The sequence below is a fragment of the Oncorhynchus mykiss genome, chromosome 13, assembly GCF_057628025.1.
Source record: "Oncorhynchus mykiss isolate SJ-2025 chromosome 13, ASM5762802v1, whole genome shotgun sequence".
Taxonomy (NCBI): domain Eukaryota; kingdom Metazoa; phylum Chordata; class Actinopteri; order Salmoniformes; family Salmonidae; genus Oncorhynchus; species Oncorhynchus mykiss.
Genome location: NC_143034.1, coordinates 12,090,001 through 12,112,500, shown reverse-complemented (window position 1 = coordinate 12,112,500; position 22,500 = coordinate 12,090,001). Strand labels below are relative to the sequence as shown.

The 22,500-nt window shown below is 50.3% G+C and overlaps 2 protein-coding genes and 1 long non-coding RNA gene across 3 annotated transcripts in view; 1 reads left to right on the top strand and 2 right to left on the bottom strand.

Moving 5' to 3' along the window:
* The window catches only part of LOC110512914 (phospholipid phosphatase 3), a 14,877-nt gene extending 7,749 nt beyond the window's left edge, over positions 1-7,128 (top strand). Inside the window, exons 3-8 of the mRNA XM_090195178.1 lie at positions 1-5; positions 185-381; positions 2,504-2,561; positions 3,223-3,313; positions 5,172-5,257; positions 5,364-7,128. The exon at positions 1-5 is cut by the window's left edge and continues 85 nt beyond it. Coding sequence (XP_090051304.1) covers positions 1-5; positions 185-381; positions 2,504-2,561; positions 3,223-3,313; positions 5,172-5,257; positions 5,364-5,522 — 596 coding nt within the window. The 3' untranslated portion in view covers positions 5,523-7,128. The remainder of the gene's footprint in view (positions 6-184; positions 382-2,503; positions 2,562-3,222; positions 3,314-5,171; positions 5,258-5,363) is intronic.
* Positions 7,129-9,934: 2,806 nt separating this feature from the next.
* Positions 9,935-10,152, bottom strand: LOC149978702 (uncharacterized). Its single transcript, XR_016485636.1, has 2 exons — positions 10,106-10,152; positions 9,935-10,021 (listed from the first exon to the last, which is right to left on the bottom strand). It is a non-coding gene; the product is annotated as an uncharacterized LOC149978702 (long non-coding RNA).
* Positions 10,153-17,636: 7,484 nt separating this feature from the next.
* The window catches only part of LOC118940259 (adhesion G protein-coupled receptor L1), a 91,768-nt gene continuing 86,904 nt past the window's right edge, over positions 17,637-22,500 (bottom strand). Inside the window, 2 exon segments of the mRNA XM_090195137.1 lie at positions 17,637-19,708; positions 21,703-21,723. Of these exon segments, the coding sequence (XP_090051263.1) occupies positions 17,769-19,708; positions 21,703-21,723 (1,961 nt within the window). The 3' untranslated portion in view covers positions 17,637-17,768.

The following is a 22,500-nucleotide window of genomic DNA, read 5'->3' as shown; positions in this document are numbered from 1 at the left end:
ATAAGGTACGGAAATCTCCCTTCTGCATTCATCAAGTTTTAATAACAGAAGACAAACTGTCATAAACGTTATCAACAAGTCTTACACACAATTTGATTGTTATTTGTTGCACAAAGAAGAAGTTGGGTTCCTTCCTGTTCGGCTATATATTTATTTCTGTGTTTCTGTATTTTATTTCTGTAAGGAGTTAGGTTCCTTCCTGTTCGGGTGCTGTGTCGGCCAATCCCTGACTAACATGGCCAAGCTGAGCGTGGGGCGGCTGCGACCTCACTTCCTGTCTGTGTGCGGCGTCTCGTATGCCTCGCTCAACTGCACCCCCGGAACCTACGTCTCCACGGTAACCTGCCGACAGACAGACCACCGATTGGAAGAGGAGGCCAGGTGTGTGTGTGTGTTTGTGTGTTTGTTGGGGGGGGGGGGGGGGGGCAGGTGTGTGTGTGTTTGTCTGTTTGTTGGGGGGGGGGGGGGGGGCAGGTGTGTGTGTGTTTGTCTGTTTGTTGTGTTGGGGGGGGGGGGGGGGGGGTCAGGTGTGTGTGTGTTTGTCTGTTTGTTGGGGGGGGGCAGGTGTGTGTGTGTTTGTCTGTTTGTTGGGGGGGGCAGGTGTGTGTGTGTTTGTCTGTTTGTTGGGGGGGGGGGCAGGTGTGTGTGTGTTTGTCTGTTTGTTGGGGGGGGGGCAGGTGTGTGTGTGTTTGTTGGGGGGGGCAGGTGTGTGTGTGTTTGTCTGTTTGTTGGGGGGGGGGGCAGGTGTGTGTGTGTTTGTTGGGGGGGGGGCAGGTGTGTGTGTGTTTGTCTGTTTGTTGGGGGGGGGGCAGGTGTGTGTGTTTGTCTGTTTGTTGGGGGGGGGGGGGCAGGTGTGTGTGTGTTTGTCTGTTTGTTGGGGGGGGGGGCAGGTGTGTGTGTGTTTGTCTGTTTGTTGGGGGGGGCAGGTGTGTGTGTGTTTGTTGGGGGGGGGGGCAGGTGTGTGTGTGTTGTCTGTTTGTTGGGGGGGGGGCAGGTGTGTGTGTGTTTGTTGGGGGGGGCAGGTATGTGTGTGTTTGTCTGTTTGTTGGGGGGGGGGGGGCAGGTGTGTGTGTGTTTGTCTGTTTGTTGGGGGGGGGGGCAGGTGTGTGTGTGTTTGTCTGTTGTTGGGGGGGGGGGAGGTGTGTGTGTTTGTCTGTTTGTTGGGGGGGGGGGTGTGTGTGTGTTTGTTTGTTTGTTGGGGGGGGGGGCAGGTGTGTGTGTGTTTGTCTGTTTGTTGGGGGGGGGAGGTGTGTGTGTGTTTGTCTGTTTGTTGGGGGGGGAGGTGTGTGTGTGTTTGTCTGTTTGTTGGGGGGGGGAGGTGTGTGTGTGTTTGTCTGTTTGTTGGGGGGGGAGGTGTGTGTGTTTGTCTGTTTGTTGGGGGGGGGGAGGTGTGTGTGTGTTTGTCTGTTGTTGGGGGGGGGGGCAGGTGTGTGTGTGTTTGTCTGTTTGTTGGGGGGGGGGAGGTGTGTGTGTGTTTGTCTGTTTGTTGGGGGGGGGAGGTGTGTGTGTTTGTCTGTTTGTTGGGGGGGGGGAGGTGTGTGTGTGTTTGTCTGTTTGTTGGGGGGGGGGGGCAGGTGTGTGTGTGTTTGTCTGTTTGTTGGGGGGGGGGGGGGCAGGTGTGTGTGTGTTTGTCTGTTTGTTGGGGGGGGGGGGGGCAGGTGTGTGTGTGTTTGTCTGTTTGTTGGGGGGGGGGGCAGGTGTGTGTGTGTTTGTCTGTTTGTTGGGGGGGGGGGAGGTGTGTGTGTGTTTGTCTGTTTGTTGGGGGGGGGGAGGTGTGTGTGTGTTTGTCTGTTTGTTGGGGGGGGGGCAGGTGTGTGTGTGTTTGTCTGTTTGTTGGGGGGGGCAGGTGTGTGTGTGTTTGTTGGGGGGGGGGGGGGCAGGTGTGTGTGTGTTTGTCTGTTTGTTGGGGGGGTGGGCAGGTGTGTGTGTGTTTGTCTGTTTGTTGGGGGGGGCAGGTGTGTGTGTGTTTGTCTGTTTGTTGGGGGGGGGGGCAGGTGTGTGTGTGTTTGTCTGTTTGTTGGGGGGGGCAGGTGTGTGTGTGTTTGTTGGGGGGGGGGGGCAGGTGTGTGTGTGTTTGTCTGTTTGTTGGGGGGGCAGGTGTGTGTGTGTTTGTTGGGGGGGGGGGGGCAGGTGTGTGTGTGTTTGTCTGTTTGTTGGGGGGGGGGGGGCAGGTGTGTGTGTGTTTGTCTGTTTGTTGGGGGGGGCAGGTGTGTGTGTGTTTGTCTGTTTGTTGGGGGGGGGGGGCAGGTGTGTGTGTGTTTGTCTGTTTGTTGGGGGGGGCAGGTGTGTGTGTGTTTGTTGGGGGGGGGGGGCAGGTGTGTGTGTGTTTGTCTGTTTGTTGGGGGGGGGGGGGGGCAGGTGTGTGTCTGTTTGTTGGGGGGGGGGGGGCAGGTGTGTGTCTGTTTGTTGGGGGGGGGGGCAGGTGTGTGTGTGTTTGTCTGTTTGTTGGGGGGGGGGGGCAGGTGTGTGTATAGTCAGCATTTGTTTTTTATTTTATTTTCAGGAAATCCTTCTTCTCTGGTCATGCTTCGTTTGCAATGTACACCATGCTGTATCTAGCAGTAAGTATCTCACACACACACACACACACACACACACACACACACACACACACACACACACACACACACACACACACACACACACACACACACACTGTGAACCACCTCCCAGAGGGTCTGAAAGCAGAGAGTGATTGAAAAGAAGGGAGCTGAAAGGGAGAGAAAGAAAAGAGGGCAGGAGAAAAAGAGGGATTGAAAGAGAGAAGAAGTAGGGCAGACAGAGATGTCTTTGTTCCCCTCGGGCAGGGGAGAGGTCTGACCTCTCTGTCTCTCTATACTACACTCCTCTATTGTGTGAGGGCAGGGCCGTAGAGAGAGAGTAGAGTCAGAACTGTGCTGCATCTTTGAAGATAAATACAGTATAATTCAGTATAATACAGCATGATGCGGTATAATATAGTATAATACTGTATAATTCAGTATAATTCAGTATAATTTAGTATAACACTATGTACAAATAGAACATGTGTAGTAATCAACATTTTCCCCTCCCTGCCTCTCTCTCTCTCTCTCTCTCTCTGCCCTGCCTGCCTCCCTCTCTCTCTCTCTCTCTCTCTCTCTCTCCCTCCCTCCCTCCCTGCCTGCCTGCCTGCCTGCCTGCCTCCCTCCCTCTCTCTCCCTCTCTCCCTCCCTCCCTCCCTGCCTCCCTCTCTCTCTTCAGTTCTACCTCCAAGCCAGGTGGTGTTGGCGAGGGGCCAGGTTACTCAGACCCCTCGTACAGTTCTTCCTGGTTCTGCTAGCTGTGTATACAGGTACTTACAGGTCTATTGATAATGATCAGTGACGGGGGAATCGACTCTGAAAATACTCCCCAACTGATAATGACGTAGGGCCGCTTTCCCAGACACTGATTACGGCCGGGATTTAATCCCAGAGGCGTGGTCGACAAGCACACTGCACTGTCAACAATGTGCCTTTTCAAAGGCACACCTTCCTGACGTTCGCGGAGATCGTGTTCACGTTAAATGCTGCACACGTCAGTTCCAGCTTAAATGTCCTGTCAAAGTCGGTTGGTTTACAAACACCACAGATTTGACTGAATCTCAAGCTAAACCTACATTCTGGGCTAAGAAGCATTTTTCAATGGAGAATCGTCATTGAACATGTTTTTTAATCCAGGACGAGGCGTAAACTGTGACTGGGAATCCAGCCCATACCAGCCCATTAGATAGTCTGACTGGGAATCCAGCCCATACCAGCCCATTAGATAGTCTGACTGGGAATCCTGCCCATACCAGCCCATTAGATAGTCTGACTGGGAATCCAGCCCATACCAGCCCATTAGATAGTCTGACTGGGAATCCAGCCCATACCAGCCCATTAGATAGTCTGACTGGGAATCCAGCCCATACCAGCCCATTAGATAGTCTGACTGGGAATCCAGCCCATACCAGCCCATTAGATAGTCTGACTGGGAATCCTGCCCATACCAGCCCATTAGATAGTCTGACTGGGAATCCAGCCCATACCAGCCCATTAGATAGTCTGACTGGGAATCCAGCCCATACCAGCCCATTAGATAGTCTGACTGACATGGCTGATATGTTATAATGGTCTATGGATGTTCATAGCCTCTCAGTACTCTCCCTGAGTGGGTCCGTCCACAATGTGGTTATTCATCTGGACTACTGTCTTTTCTGTTGGTCTATGGATGTTCATAGCCTCTCAGAACTCTCCCTGAGTGGTCCGTCCACAATGTGGTTATTCATCTGGACTATGGATGTTCATAGCCTCTCAGAACTCTCCCTGAGTGGTCCGTCCACAATGTGGTTATTCATCTGGTCTATGGATGTTCATAGCCTCTCAGAACTCTCCCTGAGTGGTCCGTCCACAATGTGGTTATTCATCTGGACTACTGTCTTTTCTGTTGGTCTATGGATGTTCATAGCCTCTCAGAACTCTCCCTGAGTGGTCTGTCCACAATGTGGTTATTCATCCGGTCTATGGATGTTCATAGCCTCTCAGAACTCTCCCTGAGTGGTCCGTCCACAATGTGGTTATTCATCTGGTCTATGGATGTTCATAGCCTCTCAGAACTCTCCCTGAGTGGTCCGTCCACAATGTGGTTATTCATCTGGACTACTGTCTTTTCTGTTGGTCTATGGATGTTCATAGCCTCTCAGAACTCTCCCTGAGTGGTCTGTCCACAATGTGGTTATTCATCTGGACTATGGATGTTCATAGCCTCTCAGAACTCTCCCTGAGTGGTCCGTCCACAATGTGGTTATTCATCTGGTCTATGGATGTTCATAGCCTCTCAGAACTCTCCCTGAGTGGTCCGTCCACAATGTGGTTATTCATCTGGACTACTGTCTTTTCAGGTGTTGTTTAATCTCTACTATGACTAAAGAAAAAAACAAAACCAAATAATTAAATACATTTTCCTAATACGTTTGCCTGGCTGTCTGGTGTAGTTCTGATAGAATCCTGGTCTGGTCAATTGTTGTCACTTTGTTCAGTTGCTGTCCACTTGATTGGCCCAAATTCTAGGGCGGGGCTTGACAACGGGTCATTTCCTCTGTACTGCTGTAATATGCATTTTTATCATATTGTTGAGTCATAATTCAAAATATTTAACAGGTACGTTTCTAACGTGTAATCTCTTCGCAGGCCTGACTAGAATATCGGACTATCGACATCATCCCTCTGATGTCATCACTGGCTACATACAGGGAGCCTTGACTGCCTACTGGGTGGTGAGTTGATCTGTGTGTGTGTATATGTAGGTGTGTGTGTGTATGTATGTATGTGTGTGTATGTATCTGTGTGTGCATAACCAGTGTGTTTCTCTCTGTCCTCCAGGCCTTCCACGTCTCCTCCATGTTTAAAGACTACAGCTCTACCCTCTCTCCTAGCCTGGACAACCCCCCGTCTCCTAGCTCCTCCATGTTTAAAGACTACAGCTCTACCCTCTCTCCTAGCCTGGACAACCCCCTGTCTCCACATCTCCTCCATGTTTAAAGACTACAGCTCTACCCTCTCTCCTAGCCTGGACAACCCCCTGTCTCCACATCTCCTCCATGTTTAAAGACTACAGCTCTACCCTCTCTCCTAGCCTGGACAACCCCCCGTCTCCTAGCTCCTCCATGTTTAAAGACTACAGCTCTACCCTCTCTCCTAGCCTGGACAACCCCCTGTCTCCACGTCTCCTCCATGTTTAAAGACTACAGCTCTACCCTCTCTCCTAGCCTGGACAACCCCCTGTCTCCACATCTCCTCCATGTTTAAAGACTACAGCTCTACCCTCTCTCCTAGCCTGGACAACCCCCTGTCTCCACATCTCCTCCATGTTTAAAGACTACAGCTCCACCCTCTCTCATAGCCTGGACAACCCCCTGTCTCCACATCTCCTCCATGTTTAAAGACTACAGCTCTAACCCTCTCTCCTAGCCTGGACAACCCCCTGTCTCCACATCTCCTCCATGTTTAAAGACTACAGCTCTAACCCTCTCTCCTAGCCTGGACAACCCCCTGTCTCCACATCTCCTCCATGTTTAAAGACTACAGCTCTACCCTCTCTCCTAGCCTGGACAACCCCCTGTCTCCACGTCTCCTCCATGTTTAAAGACTACAGCTCTACCCTCTCTCCTAGCCTGGACAACCCCCCGTCTCCTAGCTCCTCCATGTTTAAAGACTACAGCTCTACCCTCTCTCCTAGCCTGGACAACCCCCTGTCTCCACATCTCCTCCATGTTTAAAGACTACAGCTCTACCCTCTCTCCTAGCCTGGACAACCCCCTGTCTCCACATCTCCTCCATGTTTAAAGACTACAGCTCTACCCTCTCTCCTAGCCTGGACAACCCCCCGTCTCCTAGCTCCTCCATGTTTAAAGACTACAGCTCTACCCTCTCTCCTAGCCTGGACAACCCCCTGTCTCCACGTCTCCTCCATGTTTAAAGACTACAGCTCTACCCTCTCTCCTAGCCTGGACAACCCCCTGTCTCCACATCTCCTCCATGTTTAAAGACTACAGCTCTACCCTCTCTCCTAGCCTGGACAACCCCCTGTCTCCACATCTCCTCCATGTTTAAAGACTACAGCTCTACCCTCTCTCTTAGCCTGGACAACCCCCTGTCTCCACGTCTCCTCCATGTTTAAAGACTACAGCTCTACCCTCTCTCCTAGCCTGGACAACCCCCTGTCTCCACATCTCCTCCATGTTTAAAGACTACAGCTCTACCCTCTCTCCTAGCCTGGACAACCCCCTGTCTCCACATCTCCTCCATGTTTAAAGACTACAGCTCTACCCTCTCTCCTAGCCTGGACAACCCCCTGTCTCCACATCTCCTCCATGTTTAAAGACTACAGCTCTACCCTCTCTCCTAGCCTGGACAACCCCCTGTCTCCACATCTCCTCCATGTTTAAAGACTACAGCTCTACCTTCTCTCCTAGCCTGGACAACCCCCTGTCTCCACATCTCCTCCATGTTTAAAGACTACAGCTCTACCCTCTCTCCTAGCCTGGACAACCCCCTGTCTCCACATCTCCTCCATGTTTAAAGACTACAGCTCTACCCTCTCTCCTAGCCTGGACAACCCCCTGTCTCCACGTCTCCTCCATGTTTAAAGACTACAGCTCTACCCTCTCTCCTAGCCTGGACAACCCCCTGTCTCCACGTCTCCTCCATGTTTAAAGACTACAGCTCTACCCTCTCTCCTAGCCTGGACAACCCCCTGTCTCCACGTCTCCTCCATGTTTAAAGACTACAGCTCTACCCTCTCTCCTAGCCTGGACAACCCCCTGTCTCCACATCTCCTCCATGTTTAAAGACTACAGCTCTACCCTCTCTCCTAGCCTGGACAACCCCCTGTCTCCACATCTCCTCCATGTTTAAAGACTACAGCTCTACCCTCTCTCCTAGCCTGGACAACCCCCTGTCTCCACATCTCCTCCATGTTTAAAGACTACAGCTCTACCCTCTCTCCTAGCCTGGACAACCCCCTGTCTCCACGTCTCCTCCATGTTTAAAGACTACAGCTCTACCCTCTCTCCTAGCCTGGACAACCTCCTGTCTCCACATCTCCTCCATGTTTAAAGACTACAGCTCTACCCTCGCTCCTAGCCTGGACAACCCTCTGTCTCCACATCTCCTCAATGTTTAGACTACAGCTCTACCCTCTCTCCTAGCCTGGACAACCCCCTGTCTCCACATCTCCCTCATGTTTAGACTAAAGCTCTACCCTCTCTCCTAGCCTGGACAACCCCCTGTCTCCACATCTCCCTCATGTTTAGACTACAGCTCTACCCTCTCTCCTAGCCTGGACAACCCCCTGTCTCCACATCTCCTCCATGTTTAAAGACTACAGCTCTACCCTCTCTCCTAGCCTGGACAACCCCCTGTCTCCACATCTCCTCCATGTTTAAAGACTACAGCTCTACCCTCTCTCCTAGCCTGGACAACCCCCTGTCTCCACATCTCCTCCATGTTTAAAGACTACAGCTCTACCCTCTCTCCTAGCCTGGACAACCCCCTGTCTCCACGTCTCCTCCATGTTTAAAGACTACAGCTCTACCCTCTCTCCTAGCCTGGACAACCCTCTGTCTCCACATCTCCTCAATGTTTAGACTACAGCTCTACCCTCTCTCCTAGCCTGGACAACCCCCTGTCTCCACATCTCCCTCATGTTTAGACTACAGCTCTACCCTCTCTCCTAGCCTGGACAACCCCCTGTCTCCACATCTCCTCCATGTTTAAAGACTACAGCTCCACCCTCTCTCCTAGCCTGGACAACCCCCTGTCTCCACATCTCCTCCATGTTTAAAGACTACAGCTCTAACCCTCTCTCCTAGCCTGGACAACCCCCTGTCTCTACATCTCCTCCATGTTTAAAGACTACAGCTCTACCCTCTCTCCTAGCCTGGACAACCCCCTGTCTCCACATCTCCTCAATGTTTAGACTACAGCTCTACCCTCTCTCCTAGCCTGGACAACCCCCTGTCTCCACATCTCCTCCATGTTTAGACTACAGCCTGGACAACCCCCTGTCTCCACATCTCCCTCATGTTTAGACTACAGCCTGGACAACCCCCTGTCTCCACATCTCCCTCATGTTTAGACTACAGCCTGGACAACCCCCGTCACCACACCGTCAGTTAGGGGATAGGTCTGTGTGTGTTTCTTTGTGTTAGTGAAGTGTTTCAGAACAAGTCCTGTGAAATCACATACCTCAGTATTCTGTGAGAGATAAGGAGATAGAGAGATTAAGAGACAGAAAGGGAGACGGGAGAAAAAAAGAGGGAGAGAGAAAGAGACCGAGAGGTGTGGGAGAGAGGGAGAGAGAGAGAGGGGGGGATAGTGGGAGAGAAAGAGACCGAGAGAGGTGTGGGAGAGAGGGAGAGAGAGAGAGGGGGGGATAGTGGGAGAGAAAGAGACCGAGAGAGGTGTGGGAGAGAGGGAGAGAGAGAGAGGGGGGGATAGTGGGAGAGAAAGAGACCGAGAGAGGTGTGGGAGAGAGGGAGAGAGAGAGGGGGGGATAGTGGGAGAGAAAGAGACCGAGAGAGGTGTGGGAGAGAGGGAGAGAGAGAGGGGGGGATAGTGGGAGAGAAAGAGACCGAGAGAGGTGTGGGAGAGAGGGAGAGAGAGAGGGGGGGATAGTGGGAGAGAAAGAGACCGAGAGAGGTGTGGGAGAGAGGGAGAGAGAGGGGGGGTAGTGGGAGAGAAAGAGACCGAGAGAGGTGTGGGAGAGAGGGAGAGAGAGAGGGGGGGGGATAGTGGGAGAGAAAGAGACCGAGAGAGGTGTGGGAGAGCGGGAGAGAGAGAGAGGGGGGGATAGTGGGAGAGAAAGAGACCGAGAGAGGTGTGGGAGAGAGGGAGAGAGAGAGGGGGGGATAGTGGGAGAGAAAGAGACCGAGAGAGGTGTGGGAGAGAGGGAGAGAGAGAGAGGGGGGGATAGTGGGAGAGAAAGAGACCGAGAGAGGTGTGGGAGAGAGGGAGAGAGAGGGGGGGATAGTGGGAGAGAAAGAGACCGAGAGAGGTGTGGGAGAGAGGGAGAGAGAGAGAGGGGGGATAGTGGGAGAGAAAGAGACCGAGAGAGGTGTGGGAGAGAGGGAGAGAGAGAGGGGGGGATAGTGGGAGAGAAAGAGACCGAGAGAGGTGTGGGAGAGAGGGAGAGAGAGGGGGGGATAGTGGAGAGAAAGAGACAGAGAGAGGGAGAGAGAGAGGGGGGGATAGTGGGAGAGAAAGAGACCAAGAGAGGTGTGGGAGAGAGGGAGAGAGAAAGGGGGGGATAGTGGGAGAGAAAGAGACTGAGAGAGGTGTGGGAGAGAGGGAGAGAAAAAGAGGGGGAGACAGTTGGAGGGAGGGAAAGAAAAAGTGAGAGACAGAGTGAGAGGAGATGTTAGCATATCTAAAAATGTAGTTCTATGGTAGAACCTGTCCTCTGTAACTCAGTTGGTAGAACCTGTCCTCTGTGGACTCAGTTGGTAGAACCTGTCCTCTGTGGACTCAGTTGGTAGAACCTGTCCTCTGTGGCTCAGTTGGTAGAGCCTGTCCTCTGTGACTCAGTTGGTAGAACCTGTCCTCTGTGGCTCAGTTGGTAGAACCTGTCCTCTGTGGACTCAGTTGGTAGAACCTGTCCTCTGTGACTCAGTTGGTAGAACCTGTCCTCTGTGGCTCAGTTGGTAGAACCTGTCCTCTGTGGACTCAGTTGGTAGAACCTGTCCTCTGTGGACTCAGTTGGTAGAACCTGTCCTCTGTGGCTCAGTTGGTAGAGCCTGTCCTCTGTGACTCAGTTGGTAGAACCTGTCCTCTGTGGCTCAGTTGGTAGAACCTGTCCTCTGTGACTCAGTTGGTAGAGCCTGTCCTCTGTGGCTCAGTTGGTAGAACCTGTCCTCAGTGGTTCAGTTGGTAGAGCATGGCATTTACAGCACCAGTATTGTGGGTTTGATTCCTGGGGCCTCCCCATATGTAAAAATGACTGACTGACTGAAAGTTGATGTAGATAAAAAGTGCCTGGTAATGGAATATGTAAATCCATGTTAGTGCCACACAAACTATGTATGTAAATAATCCTGATCTGGGATTGGTCGGTCCACATCTGTTTTTTGACTTCTTAGCGAATGATAACGGAGCTTTGTTGTTCTTTTGAACCCTGCATTGCCCCTTTAATTAAAGTCCACCTGTACTAAACCAGATCACTATGTTAGTCCCCGATTCCATCTGACTGCGCTCCGTCAACAACGCCATTAACGTCATTCATAGGCAAAGTCAGCACCTTTCGGGGAGACCACATTCCTCGCTGCATGTCGGTTCAATCGGAAAGGTTTAAATGGTGCGTTGTTGACAAAGCACCATGGGATTGAATCCCGACATTAGTGTGGCTCTTCTAGCCAAAGCTGCTAATTATCCTTACAATTATTTGTACATATAATATTTATATATCACCACTAACACGGTACTATTAGTATTTTCTACTACATATATCCAAATGATTCACCAATTACACAGGCACGGTACGTGTAGTATTTTGTACCACACCACATGCGACTGGGGGCACCTTATTAATTGGGGAGGAAGCGCTCATAGTGATGGGTGGAATGTAGTGAAGTGACTGGTATCAAACACATGGTTTCCTTCTGTTTTTACAGCCCTTCCACTCCAGACATTATGAGCCGTCCTCCCCAACAGCCTCCTGTGTTTTTACAGCCCTTCCACTCCAGACATTATGAGCCGTCCTCCCCAACAGCCTCCTGTGTTTTTACAGCCCTTCCACTCCAGACATTATGAGCCGTCCTCCCCAACAGCCTCCTGTGTTTTTACAGCCCTTCCACTCCAGACATTATGAGCCGTCCTCCCCAACAGCCTCCTGTGTTTTTACAGCCCTTCCACTCCAGACATTATGAGCCGTCCTCCCCAACAGCCTCCTGTGTTTTTACAGCCCTTCCACTCCAGACATTATGAGCCGTCCTCCCCAACAGCCTCCTGTGTTTTTACAGCCCTTCCACTCCAGACATTATGAGCCGTCCTCCCCAACAGCCTCCTGTGTTTTTACAGCCCTTCCACTCCAGACATTATGAGCCGTCCTCCCCAACAGCCTCCTGTGTTTTTACAGCCCTTCCACTCCAGACATTATGAGCCGTCCTCCCCAACAGCCTCCTGTGTTTTTACAGCCCTTCCACTCCAGACATTATGAGCCGTCCTCCCCAACAGCCTCCCGTGTTTTTACAGCCCTTCCACTCCAGACATTATGAGCCGTCCTCCCCAACAGCCTCCTGTGTTTTTACAGCCCTTCCACTCCAGACATTATGAGCCGTCCTCCCCAACAGCCTCCTGTGGTTTTACAGCCCTTCCACTCCAGACATTATGAGCCGTCCTCCCCAACAGCCTCCTGTGTTTTTACAGCCCTTCCACTCCAGACATTATGAGCCGTCCTCCCCAACAGCCTCCTGTGGTTTTACAGCCCTTCCACTCCAGACATTATGAGCCGTCCTCCCCAACAGCCTCCTGTGGTTTTACAGCCCTTCCACTCCAGACATTATGAGCCGTCCTCCCCAACAGCCTCCTGTGTTTTTACAGCCCTTCCACTCCAGACATTATGAGCCGTCCTCCCCAACAGCCTCCTGTGGTTTTACAGCCCTTCCACTCCAGACATTATGAGCCGTCCTCCCCAACAGCCTCCTGTGGTTTTACAGCCCTTCCACTCCAGACATTATGAGCCGTCCTCCCCAACAGCCTCCTGTGTTTTTACAGCCCTTCCACTCCAGACATTATGAGCCGTCCTCCCCAACAGCCTCCTGTGGTTTTACAGCCCTTCCACTCCAGACATTATGAGCCGTCCTCCCCAACAGCCTCCTGTGTTTTTACAGCCCTTCCACTCCAGACATTATGAGCCGTCCTCCCCAACAGCCTCCTGTGTTTTTACAGCCCTTCCACTCCAGACATTATGAGCCGTCCTCCCCAACAGCCTCCTGTGTTTTTACAGCCCTTCCACTCCAGACATTATGAGCCGTCCTCCCCAACAGCCTCCTGTGTTTTTACAGCCCTTCCACTCCAGACATTATGAGCCGTCCTCCCCAACAGCCTCCTGTGTTTTTACAGCCCTTCCACTCCAGACATTATGAGCCGTCCTCCCCAACAGCCTCCTGTGTTTTTACAGCCCTTCCACTCCAGACATTATGAGCCGTCCTCCCCAACAGCCTCCTGTGGTTTTACAGCCCTTCCACTCCAGACATTGTGAGCCGTCCTCCCCAACAGCCTCCTGTGTTTTTACAGCCCTTCCACTCCAGACATTGGAATTCTATTTAATGAGATGTAACCATAGCGATGTTAAACAGATTGTACATGAAACCAGTGAATGTAACTGAAATGAATGTGAACGTTTAGTTTCAATCGTGTAAAAATCCACTTCATTGTAATGTGTTGCGTGTGTTATACTGTGTGTGTGTGTGTGTGTGTGTGTGTGTGTGTGTGTGATTTTAAGCCAGTGTGTGTGACTAGGATAACTAGGATAACCACTAACTATGAAATACTATGTTGACTTTTTAACTGGTGTGTCCTGTCTGGTTCTTTCAGAGTAACACCACATTCTATACCAGTCTGACAGACAGACAGACAGACAGACAGACAGACAGACAGACAGACAGACAGACAGACAGACAGACAGACAGACAGACAGACAGACAGACAGACAGACAACATTAAACATGTACATTTCGGTCATTTAGCAGACTCTTATCCAGAGAGACTTACAGTCAGGGCATTAAACTAGATTAAACAACCACAGATCACAGTCATCACATGTGAAAAGTCTCCTCAGTAAAGAAGCCATCAGCAGAAGCGGTGCTGGTAGGAAGAGACGACAGCAATGAGAGTAGAAGAAAGACACGTACAACAGTAAGGTACACCGGCAAAGGTTTGGTTACACAGTTTAACTGGGGTTAACTTCAGTAGCAATACAAGACAAGTCAGAGCACAGGTGGATCTATGTACAATGGACGAGCATCCTCATTATGTAGGTATTGTTTACAGTAGGAGAGTTCCGGGTTAGAATCACCTCCATTCTATAGAGTTCCGAGCTCATTGTTCTGTTGCCGTGACAACGTAGAAGGAAGGCAACAACGTGTTCCGTCGCCTGACAGTCTGTAGAGGGTAGGGGGCGGAGTCTGTGAACGTTCCAGATCTCTAGGAGAGACGAGATTGGTTGGAGCACTGGGAAGGGGAAGGGCAAAGACGGGGTGCGTTATGTTCCCACCTCTTTTGTTTGGGGAAAAATCTACAACTGTGAATTTGTACAAGGGCTGTGGTAGTCACACACACAAACACACACCTTCACACACCTACAAACACTCATTCACACTCACACCTACAAACACACAGACACCCCCCCCCCCCCCCCCCCCACACACAAACACACACCTACACACACAAACACACACCTTCAAACACTCATTCACACTCACACCTACAAACACCCAGACACCACACCCCCCCCCCCCCCCCAACACACACAGAGACACAGACACACCTTCCAAACTCTTCTAATAGTCTCTCAAAGGCTATATCAATTCATGCACATTTCTTTCAAAACATTTTTGGCAACATAAGTTCTCCTCTGACATTTAGTGTCCCAAATGGCACCCTATTTACTGTGTAGTGCTCTGGTCTAAAGTAGTGTACTATATAGGGAATAGGGCTCTGGTCTAAAGTAGTGCACTATGTAGGGAATAGGGCTCTGTGCCAAAGTAGTGTACTATATAGGGAATAGGGCTCTGGTCTAAAGTAGTGCACTATATAGGGAATAGGGCTCTGGTCTAAAGTAGTGCACTATATAGGGAATAGGGCTCTGGTCTAATGTAGTGCACTAGATAGGGAATAGGGCTCTGTGCCAAAGTAGTGTACTATTTAGGGAATAGGGCTCTGGTCTAAAGTAGTGCACTATATAGGGAATAGGGCTCTGGTCTAAAGTAGTGCACTATGTAGGGAATAGGGCTCTGTGCCAAAGTAGTGTACTATTTAGGGAATAGGGCTCTGGTCTAAAGTAGTGCACTATATAGGGAATAGGGCTCTGGTCTAATGTAGTGCACTATATAGGGAATAGGGCTCTGGTCTAAAGTAGTGCACTATATAGGGAATAGGGCTCTGGTCTAAAGTAGTGCACTATATAGGGAGTAGGGTCCTGGTCTAAAGTAGTGCACTATATAGGGAATAGGGCCCTGGTCTAAAGTAGTGCACTATATAGGGAATAGGGCTCTGGTCTAATGTAGTGTACTATATAGGGAATAGGGCTCTGGTCTAATGTAGTGCACTATATAGGGAATAGGGCTCTGGTCAAAAGTAGGGCACTATATAGGGAATAGGGCTCTGGTCTAATGTAGTGCACTATATAGGGAATAGGGCTCTGGTCTAAAGTAGTGTACTATATAGGGAATAGGGCTCTGGTTTAAAGTAGTGCACTATATAGGGAATAGGGCTCTGGTCTAAAGTAGTGCACTATATAGGGAATAGGGCTCTGGTCTAAAGTAGTGTACTATATAGGGAATAGGGCTCTGGTTTAAAGTAGTGCACTATATAGGGAATAGGGCTCTGGTCTAAAGTAGTGCACTATATAGGGAATAGGGCTCTGGTCTAAAGTAGTGCACTATATAGGGAATAGGGCCCTGGTCTAAAGTAGTGCACTATATAGGGAATAGGGCTCTGGTCTAAAGTAGTGCACTATATAGGGTATCATTTGAGATGCAGTCCCTATTGAGGGTAAGCAACAACTAGTCAATCAATCTTTTGATTAATCAACCAATCAATCAATCAATCAACCAATCAATCAATCAACCAACTAATCGATCAATCAACCAACCAATCGATCAATCAACCAACCAACCAACGAACCAATCAATCAACCAACCAATTGATCAATCAACCAACCAACCAATCGATCAATCAACCAACCAATAGATCAATCAACCAATCGATCAATCAACCAATCAATCAATCAACCAACCAACCAATCGATCAATCAACCAACCAACCAATCGATCAATCAACCAACCAATAGATCAATCAACCAATCGATCAATCAACCAACCAATCAATCAACCAACCAATTGATCAATCAACCAACCAACCAATCGATCAATCAACCAACCAATAGATCAATCAACCAATCGATCAATCAACCAACCAATCAATCAACCAACCAATTGATCAATCAACCAACCAACCAACCAACCAACCAACCAACCAATCAACCAATCGATCAATCAACCAATCAATCAATCAACCAACCAACCAATCGATCAATCTACCAATCAATAGATCGATCAATCAACCAATCGATCGATCAACCAATCGATCAATCAATCAACCAATCAATTATAAAAAACTCTGTTGATGGATTACGGTTGCAAAATTCACGTAACTTTCCCACAGTTTTACAGAAAACCCCAGTTGGAGAATTCAGGATTCCCTGCTAAGGCAGGCCTATTCCGTCAGGATTCCCTGCTAAGGCAGGCCCATTCCGTCAGGATTCCCTGCTAAGGCAGGCCCATTCCGTCAGGATTCCCTGCTAAGGCAGGCCCATTCCGTCAGGATTCCCTGCTAAGGCAGGCCCATTCCGTCAGGATTCCCTGCCAAGGCAGACCCATTCCGTCAGGATTCCCTGCTAAGGCAGGCCCATTCCGTCAGGATTCCCTGCTAAGGCAGGCCCATTCCGTCAGGATTCCCTGCTAAGGCAGGCCTATTCCGTCAGGATTCCCTGCTAAGGCAGGCCCATTCCGTCAGGATTCCCTGCTAAGGCAGGCCCATTCCGTCAGGATTCCCTGCCAAGGCAGGCCCATTCCGTCAGGATTCCCTGCCAAGGCAGGCCCATTCCGTCAGGATTCCCTGCCAAGGCAGGCCTATTCCGTCAGGATTCCCTGCTAAGGCAGGCCTATTCCGTCAGGATTCCCTGCCAAGGCAGGCCCATTCCGTCAGGATTCCCTGCTAAGGCAGGCCCATTCCGTCAGGATTCCCTGCTAAGGCAGGCCCATTCCGTCAGGATTCCCTGCTAAGGCAGGCCCATTCCGTCAGGATTCCCTGCTAAGGCAGGCCCATTCCGTCAGGATTCCCTGCTAAGGCAGGCCTATTCCGTCAGGATTCCCTGCTAAGGCAGGCCCATTCCGTCAGGATTCCCTGCCAAGGCAGGCCTATTCCGTCAGGATTCCCTGCTAAGGCAGGCCCATTCCGTCAGGATTCCCTGCCAAGGCAGGCCCATTCCGTCAGGATTCCCTGCTAAGGCAGGCCCATTCCGTCAGGATTCCCTGCCAAGGCAGGCCCATTCCGTCAGGATTCCCTGCCAAGGCAGGCCCATTCCGTCAGGATTCCAGAAATCTTCCAAACGGGATTTCTGAAAATCGTATAAATTTGGGGAAAGTTAATTTTGCGACTGTAGTTAATGGTTAAACAACTGGTTCCAGATGATTTAACACCAATGAGAGGAAAGATACACAGGGCGAATAGAGACGGATGGGGAGAGGAAAGACACACAGGGGGAATAGAGACGGATGGGGAGAGGAAAGACACACAGGGGGATTAGAGACAGATGGGGAGAGGAAAGACACAGAGAAAATGGATTACGTATTTAAACAGAACATGAGAGAGAGACCAGCGTTTGTGATGACCAAGAGATAAGAGACAGGGAGGAGCCTTCATCATCATTTCGGGTGTAGGTATCATGAGGTGATCATCATCATCATCAGTATCATCATTACCATCATCACCATCACAATTATCACCATCATCATCATCATCACCATCATCACCATCACAATTATCACCATCATCATCATCATCACCATCATCACCATCACAATTATCACCATCATCATCATCACCATCATCACCATCACAATTATCACCATCATCATCATCACCATCATCACCATCACAATTATCACCATCATCACCATCACAATTATCACCATCATCATCATCACCATCATCACCATCACAATTATCACCATCATCATCATCACCATCACAATTATCACCATCATCACCATCACAATTATCACCATCATCATCATCACCATCATCACCATAATCACTATCATCATCTTCATCATCATTATCATCACCATCATCATCAATTTAACAATAGCCAGCAAAATCCATCACCATTATAATGGTCTTTATCAATGATTATGATAATTAATATCATGACTGCAACAACTGTCTTCTTCTTCTTCCTCCTCCTCCTCCTCCTCCTCTTCTTCCTCCAGATCACCACCGCCCTAGTCACAGACTCGTCACCCGTTGCATCTGTCCCTCATCGTCCTCGCTGGCGGGCTCTGTGTAACCCAACTCCCCATTAGCCGTGAGGGGTGTGAGGGGTGGGGGCTGGTAGAAAGTCTGCATGTGATTAGGCCTGGGGCCCAGAGGGGGTCGGTGGGGTCGAGGGGTGGGGCTAACCTCTGGTTGACCTTCGGGGCTGCTGTCAGGATAGGACGACAGGAGTAGGGGCGGAGATTCACGGGTGTAGAATCGTGGTGGCGGGGGTGAGTTTCGGGTGTAGAGCTGGGGAGAGTCGCTTCGAGTGTAGATGTTCGGGGGAGAATTTCGGGTGTAGACATTTGGGAGGGGGTCGTTTCGGGTGTATATACTTGGTGGTGAATTTCGGGTGTAAATATTTGGGGGTGAATTTTGGGTGTATGTATCAGGAGGTGAGTTTGTGGTGTAGACATTTGGGGTGTATATATCTAGGGGTGCGTTTCGGTTGTGGGTGAAGATGGGGGAGGGGTTAGAATCCTGGGTGTAGATGGGGGAGGAGTCAGGATCAAGGTCAGGGGTCACGGGGTCATAGCTGTCAGGGTCGTCCGGGTCGCTAAGGTAACGGACGGACTGAGTGCTCCCTTCCTCCATCCTCCTCTCCTTCCCTCTGTTCCACCCCTCCACCCCTCCATCTCTCTGGTCACTGAGGAACTGCTCCTCCTTCTCTCTCTCCATCCCTCTCTCCTTCCACCCCTCCATCCCTCCGTTTCTCTGGTCATAGAGAAGAGAATCCTCTTTCCCTCTCTCCTTCCACCCCTCCACCCCTCTCTCTTTCCATCCCTCCACCCCTCTCTCTTTCCACCCCTCCACCCCTCTCTCTTTCCAACCCTCCACCCCTCTCTCCACCCCTCTCTCTTTCCAACCCTCCACCCCTCTCTCTTTCCAACCCTCCACCCCTCTCTCCACCCCTCTCTCTTTCCAACCCTCCACCCCTCTCTCCTTCCACCCCTCCACCCCTCCATCCCTGGGGTCATAGAGAAGGGGATCCTCCAGGGCTTTATACAGGGGTTCTGTCTCCAGAGGCGGAGGAGGAGGGGGAGGAGGAAGCGGCCTATCCCGGTAACGGTCCCGCTCCGAACCCCCCACGCCACCCGGCTCAACACCCCCGCTGCGGTGACGGGACAGCGTTCCCCCTCCGCCCTGCTGCTGTTGCCGCGACAACGTGGAATGTGGGCGTGCGGTCTGCATCTGCAGCGACGCCTCCTGGGGGCGTGTCTGTCTGTCCTGGAGGAGGAGTCTACGGGAGAGGGTCCCGCCCCCCAGCTGCAGCTGGCTCCTGTTGCTCTCCTCCTGGCGTGTGTGTGTCGGCACGTCCTGCAGAGGACGAGGTGTGTGTGTCGGCACGTCCTGCAGAGGACGAGGTGTGTGTGTCGGCACGTCCTGCAGCGGACGAGGTGTGTGTGTCGGCACGTCCTGCAGAGGACGAGGTGTATGCGTCCAGCCGTCCTGGTGCGTGTGCGCGTGTGTCGGATCTTGGTCATGTGTGTGCGTCGACACCCGAGCTACCGTCCAACTCTCGTGGGCGGAGGGCTGTGGGCGTGTCAGTCGGTCCAGGGGGCGTGCCAGGCTGCCGTAGCGCTCCGCGGCTGCAGCCGGCCTCAAGTTGCTCTGAACCAGCTCTGAGATGATCATGTTCTCCAGGACCGTCGCGTCCGATAGGTTCCTCCGCATTCCGCCTCCGTGAGGCTCCACCCCCAGACCCACGGCGGCGTGGGGGGTGAGGGGGGCGGGGGAGGCGTCCTCCCCCCCTCCTCCTCCCTCCCTGAGGAGGTCTGTGCTGCCACCCACCCCGGACCGAGGCCCCCCACCACCCCCTCCCAGACCTTGCAGGGTGAAGCTGTTGGTGCTGTAGCCTCCGTTCAGACAAACACTGTCCATCTCCTGGCTCTGGGACAGGACGTCACCTTCTGGTGGCCGGGGGGAGGCGGAGGGTGGTGGGGAGGAGGAGGGGGGGGACATGGCAGAGAGAGAAGTACACAGTTAGACAACTGCCCTCTGGTGGAGAGAGAGAGAGAGAAGTACACTTATTGACAATCCAGAGTCCATATATTTAGGCTGATCATATTTTTTTACCTCTTTTTTTAATGTATAAAGTTAATTGCCAACTGATAAACCAACACATATATATATTACATCTGTAAATACAACAGACTGATACAACCAACACATATGTAGATATATATATATTACATCTGTAAATACAACAGACAGATACAACCAACACACATTATTATATATATTACATCTGTAAATACAACAGACTGATACAACCAACACATATACAGTGGGGCAAAAAAGTATTTAGTCAGCCACCAATTGTGCAAGTTCTCCCACTTAAAAAGATTAGAGAGGCCTGTAATTTTCATCATAGGTACACTTCAACTATGACAGACAAAATGAGAAAAAAAATCCAGAAAATCACATTGTAGGATTTTTTATGAATTTATTTGCAAATTATGGTGGAAAATAAGTATTTGGTCACCTACAAACAAGCAAGATTTCTGGCTCTCACAGACCTGTAACTTCTTCTTTAAGAGGCTCCTCTGTCCTCCACTCGTTACCTGTATTAATGGCACCTGTTTGAACTTGTTATCAGTATAAAAGACACCTGTCCACAACCTCACACAGTCACACTCCAAACTCCACCATGGCCAAGACCAAAGAGCTGTCAAAGGACACCAGAAACAAAATTGTAGACCTGCACCAGGCTGGAAAGACTGAATCTGCAATAGGTAAGCAGCTTGGTTTGAAGAAATCAACTGTGGGAGCAATTATTAGGAAATGGAATTATTAGGAAATGGAAGACATAAAAGACCACTGATAATCTCCCTCGATCTGGTGCTCCACGCAAGATCTCACACCGCGGGGTCAAAATGATCACAAGAACGGTGAGCAAAAATCCCAGAAACACATGGGGGGACCTAGTGAATGACCTGCAGAGAGCTGGGACCAAAGTAACAAAGCCTACCATCAGTAACACACTACGCCGCCAGGGACTGAAATCCTGCAGTGCCAGACGTGTCCCCCTGCTTAAGCCAGTACATGTCCAGGCCCGTCTGAAGTTTGCTAGAGAGTATTTGGATGATCCAGAACAAGATTGGGGGAATGTCATATGGTCAGATGAAACCAAAATATAACTTTTTGGTAAAAACTCAACTCGTTGTGTTTGGAGGACAAAAAATGCTGAGTTGCATCCAAAGAACACCATACCTACTGTGAAGCATGGGGGTGGAAACATCATGCTTTGGGGCTGTTTTTCTGCAAAGGGACCAGGACGACTGATCCGTGTAAAGGAAAGAATGAATGGGGCCATGTATCGTGAGATTTTGAGTGAAAACCTCCTTCCATCAGCAAGGGCATTGAAGATGAAACGTGGCTGGGTCTTTCAGCATGACAATGATCCCAAAACACACCACCCGGGCAATGAAGGAGTGGCTTCGTAAGAAGCATTTCAAGGTCCTGGAGTGGCCCAGCCAGTCTCCAGATCTCAAACCCATAGAAAATCTTTGGAGGGAGTTGAAAGTCCATGTTGCCCAGCAACAGCCCCAAAACATCACCTTGTGAAGACTTACAGAAAACGTTTGACCTCTGTCATTGCCAACAAAGGGTATATAACAAAGTATTGAGATAAACTTTTGTTATTGACCAAATACTTATTTTCCACTATAATTTGCAAATAAATTCATAAAATATCCTACAATGTGATTTTCTGGATTTTTTTCTCATTTTGTCTGTCAAAGTTGAAGTGTACCTATGATGAAATTACAGGCCTCTCTCATCTTTTTAAGTGGGAGAACTTGCACAATTGGTGGCTGACTAAATACTTTTTTGCCCCACTGTATATATTACATCTGTAAATACAACAGACTGATACAACAGGAGGTAAAGGAGGAGGGCGTACTCTGTATGTCTCTGAAGGTCCCTGTAGGTCAGGACAGGACAGGACCGATCAGGACAGGAAAGGACAGGTCAGGACAGGAAAGGACAGGTCAGGACAGGACAGGACCGATCAGGACAGGAAAGGACAGGTCAGGACAGGACAGGACAGGACCGATCAGGACAGGACAGGACCAATCAGGACAGGAAAGGACAGGACAGGACAGGACCGATCAGGACAGGAAAGGACAGGACAGGTCAGGACCGATCAGGACAGGAAAGGAAAGACTGACAGTCAGAGACAGACTGACAAACAACAGACTGACGTTTTAATAACGTCAACATGCAGACTGAACTGAAAATAAGAATAAGGCAGAGAAAAAGAGGAGATGGGAGAGAGAGAGAGAGACAGGTAGTGAGATAGAGAGAGAGACAGACAGGTAGTGAAATAGAGAGAGAGGCAGACAGGTAGTGAAATAGAGAGAGAGACAAAGAGAGAGAGAGACAGACAGGTAGTGAAATAGAGAGAGAGGCAGACAGGTAGTGAGATAGAGAGAGAGACAGACAGGTAGTGAAATAGAGAGAGAGACAAAGAGAGAGAGAGACAGAGAGAGAGAGACCGTCAGAGAGACAGACAGACAGGTAGTGAGATAGAGAGATAGACAAAGAGAGAGAGAGACAGAGAGAGAGACCGTCAGAGAGGCAGACAGACAGGTAGTGAGATAGAGAGAGAGACAAAGAGAGAGAGAGACAGAGAGAGAGAGACCGTCAGAGAGACAGACAAACAGACAGGCAGACAGACACACACAGAGAGATGGATAGA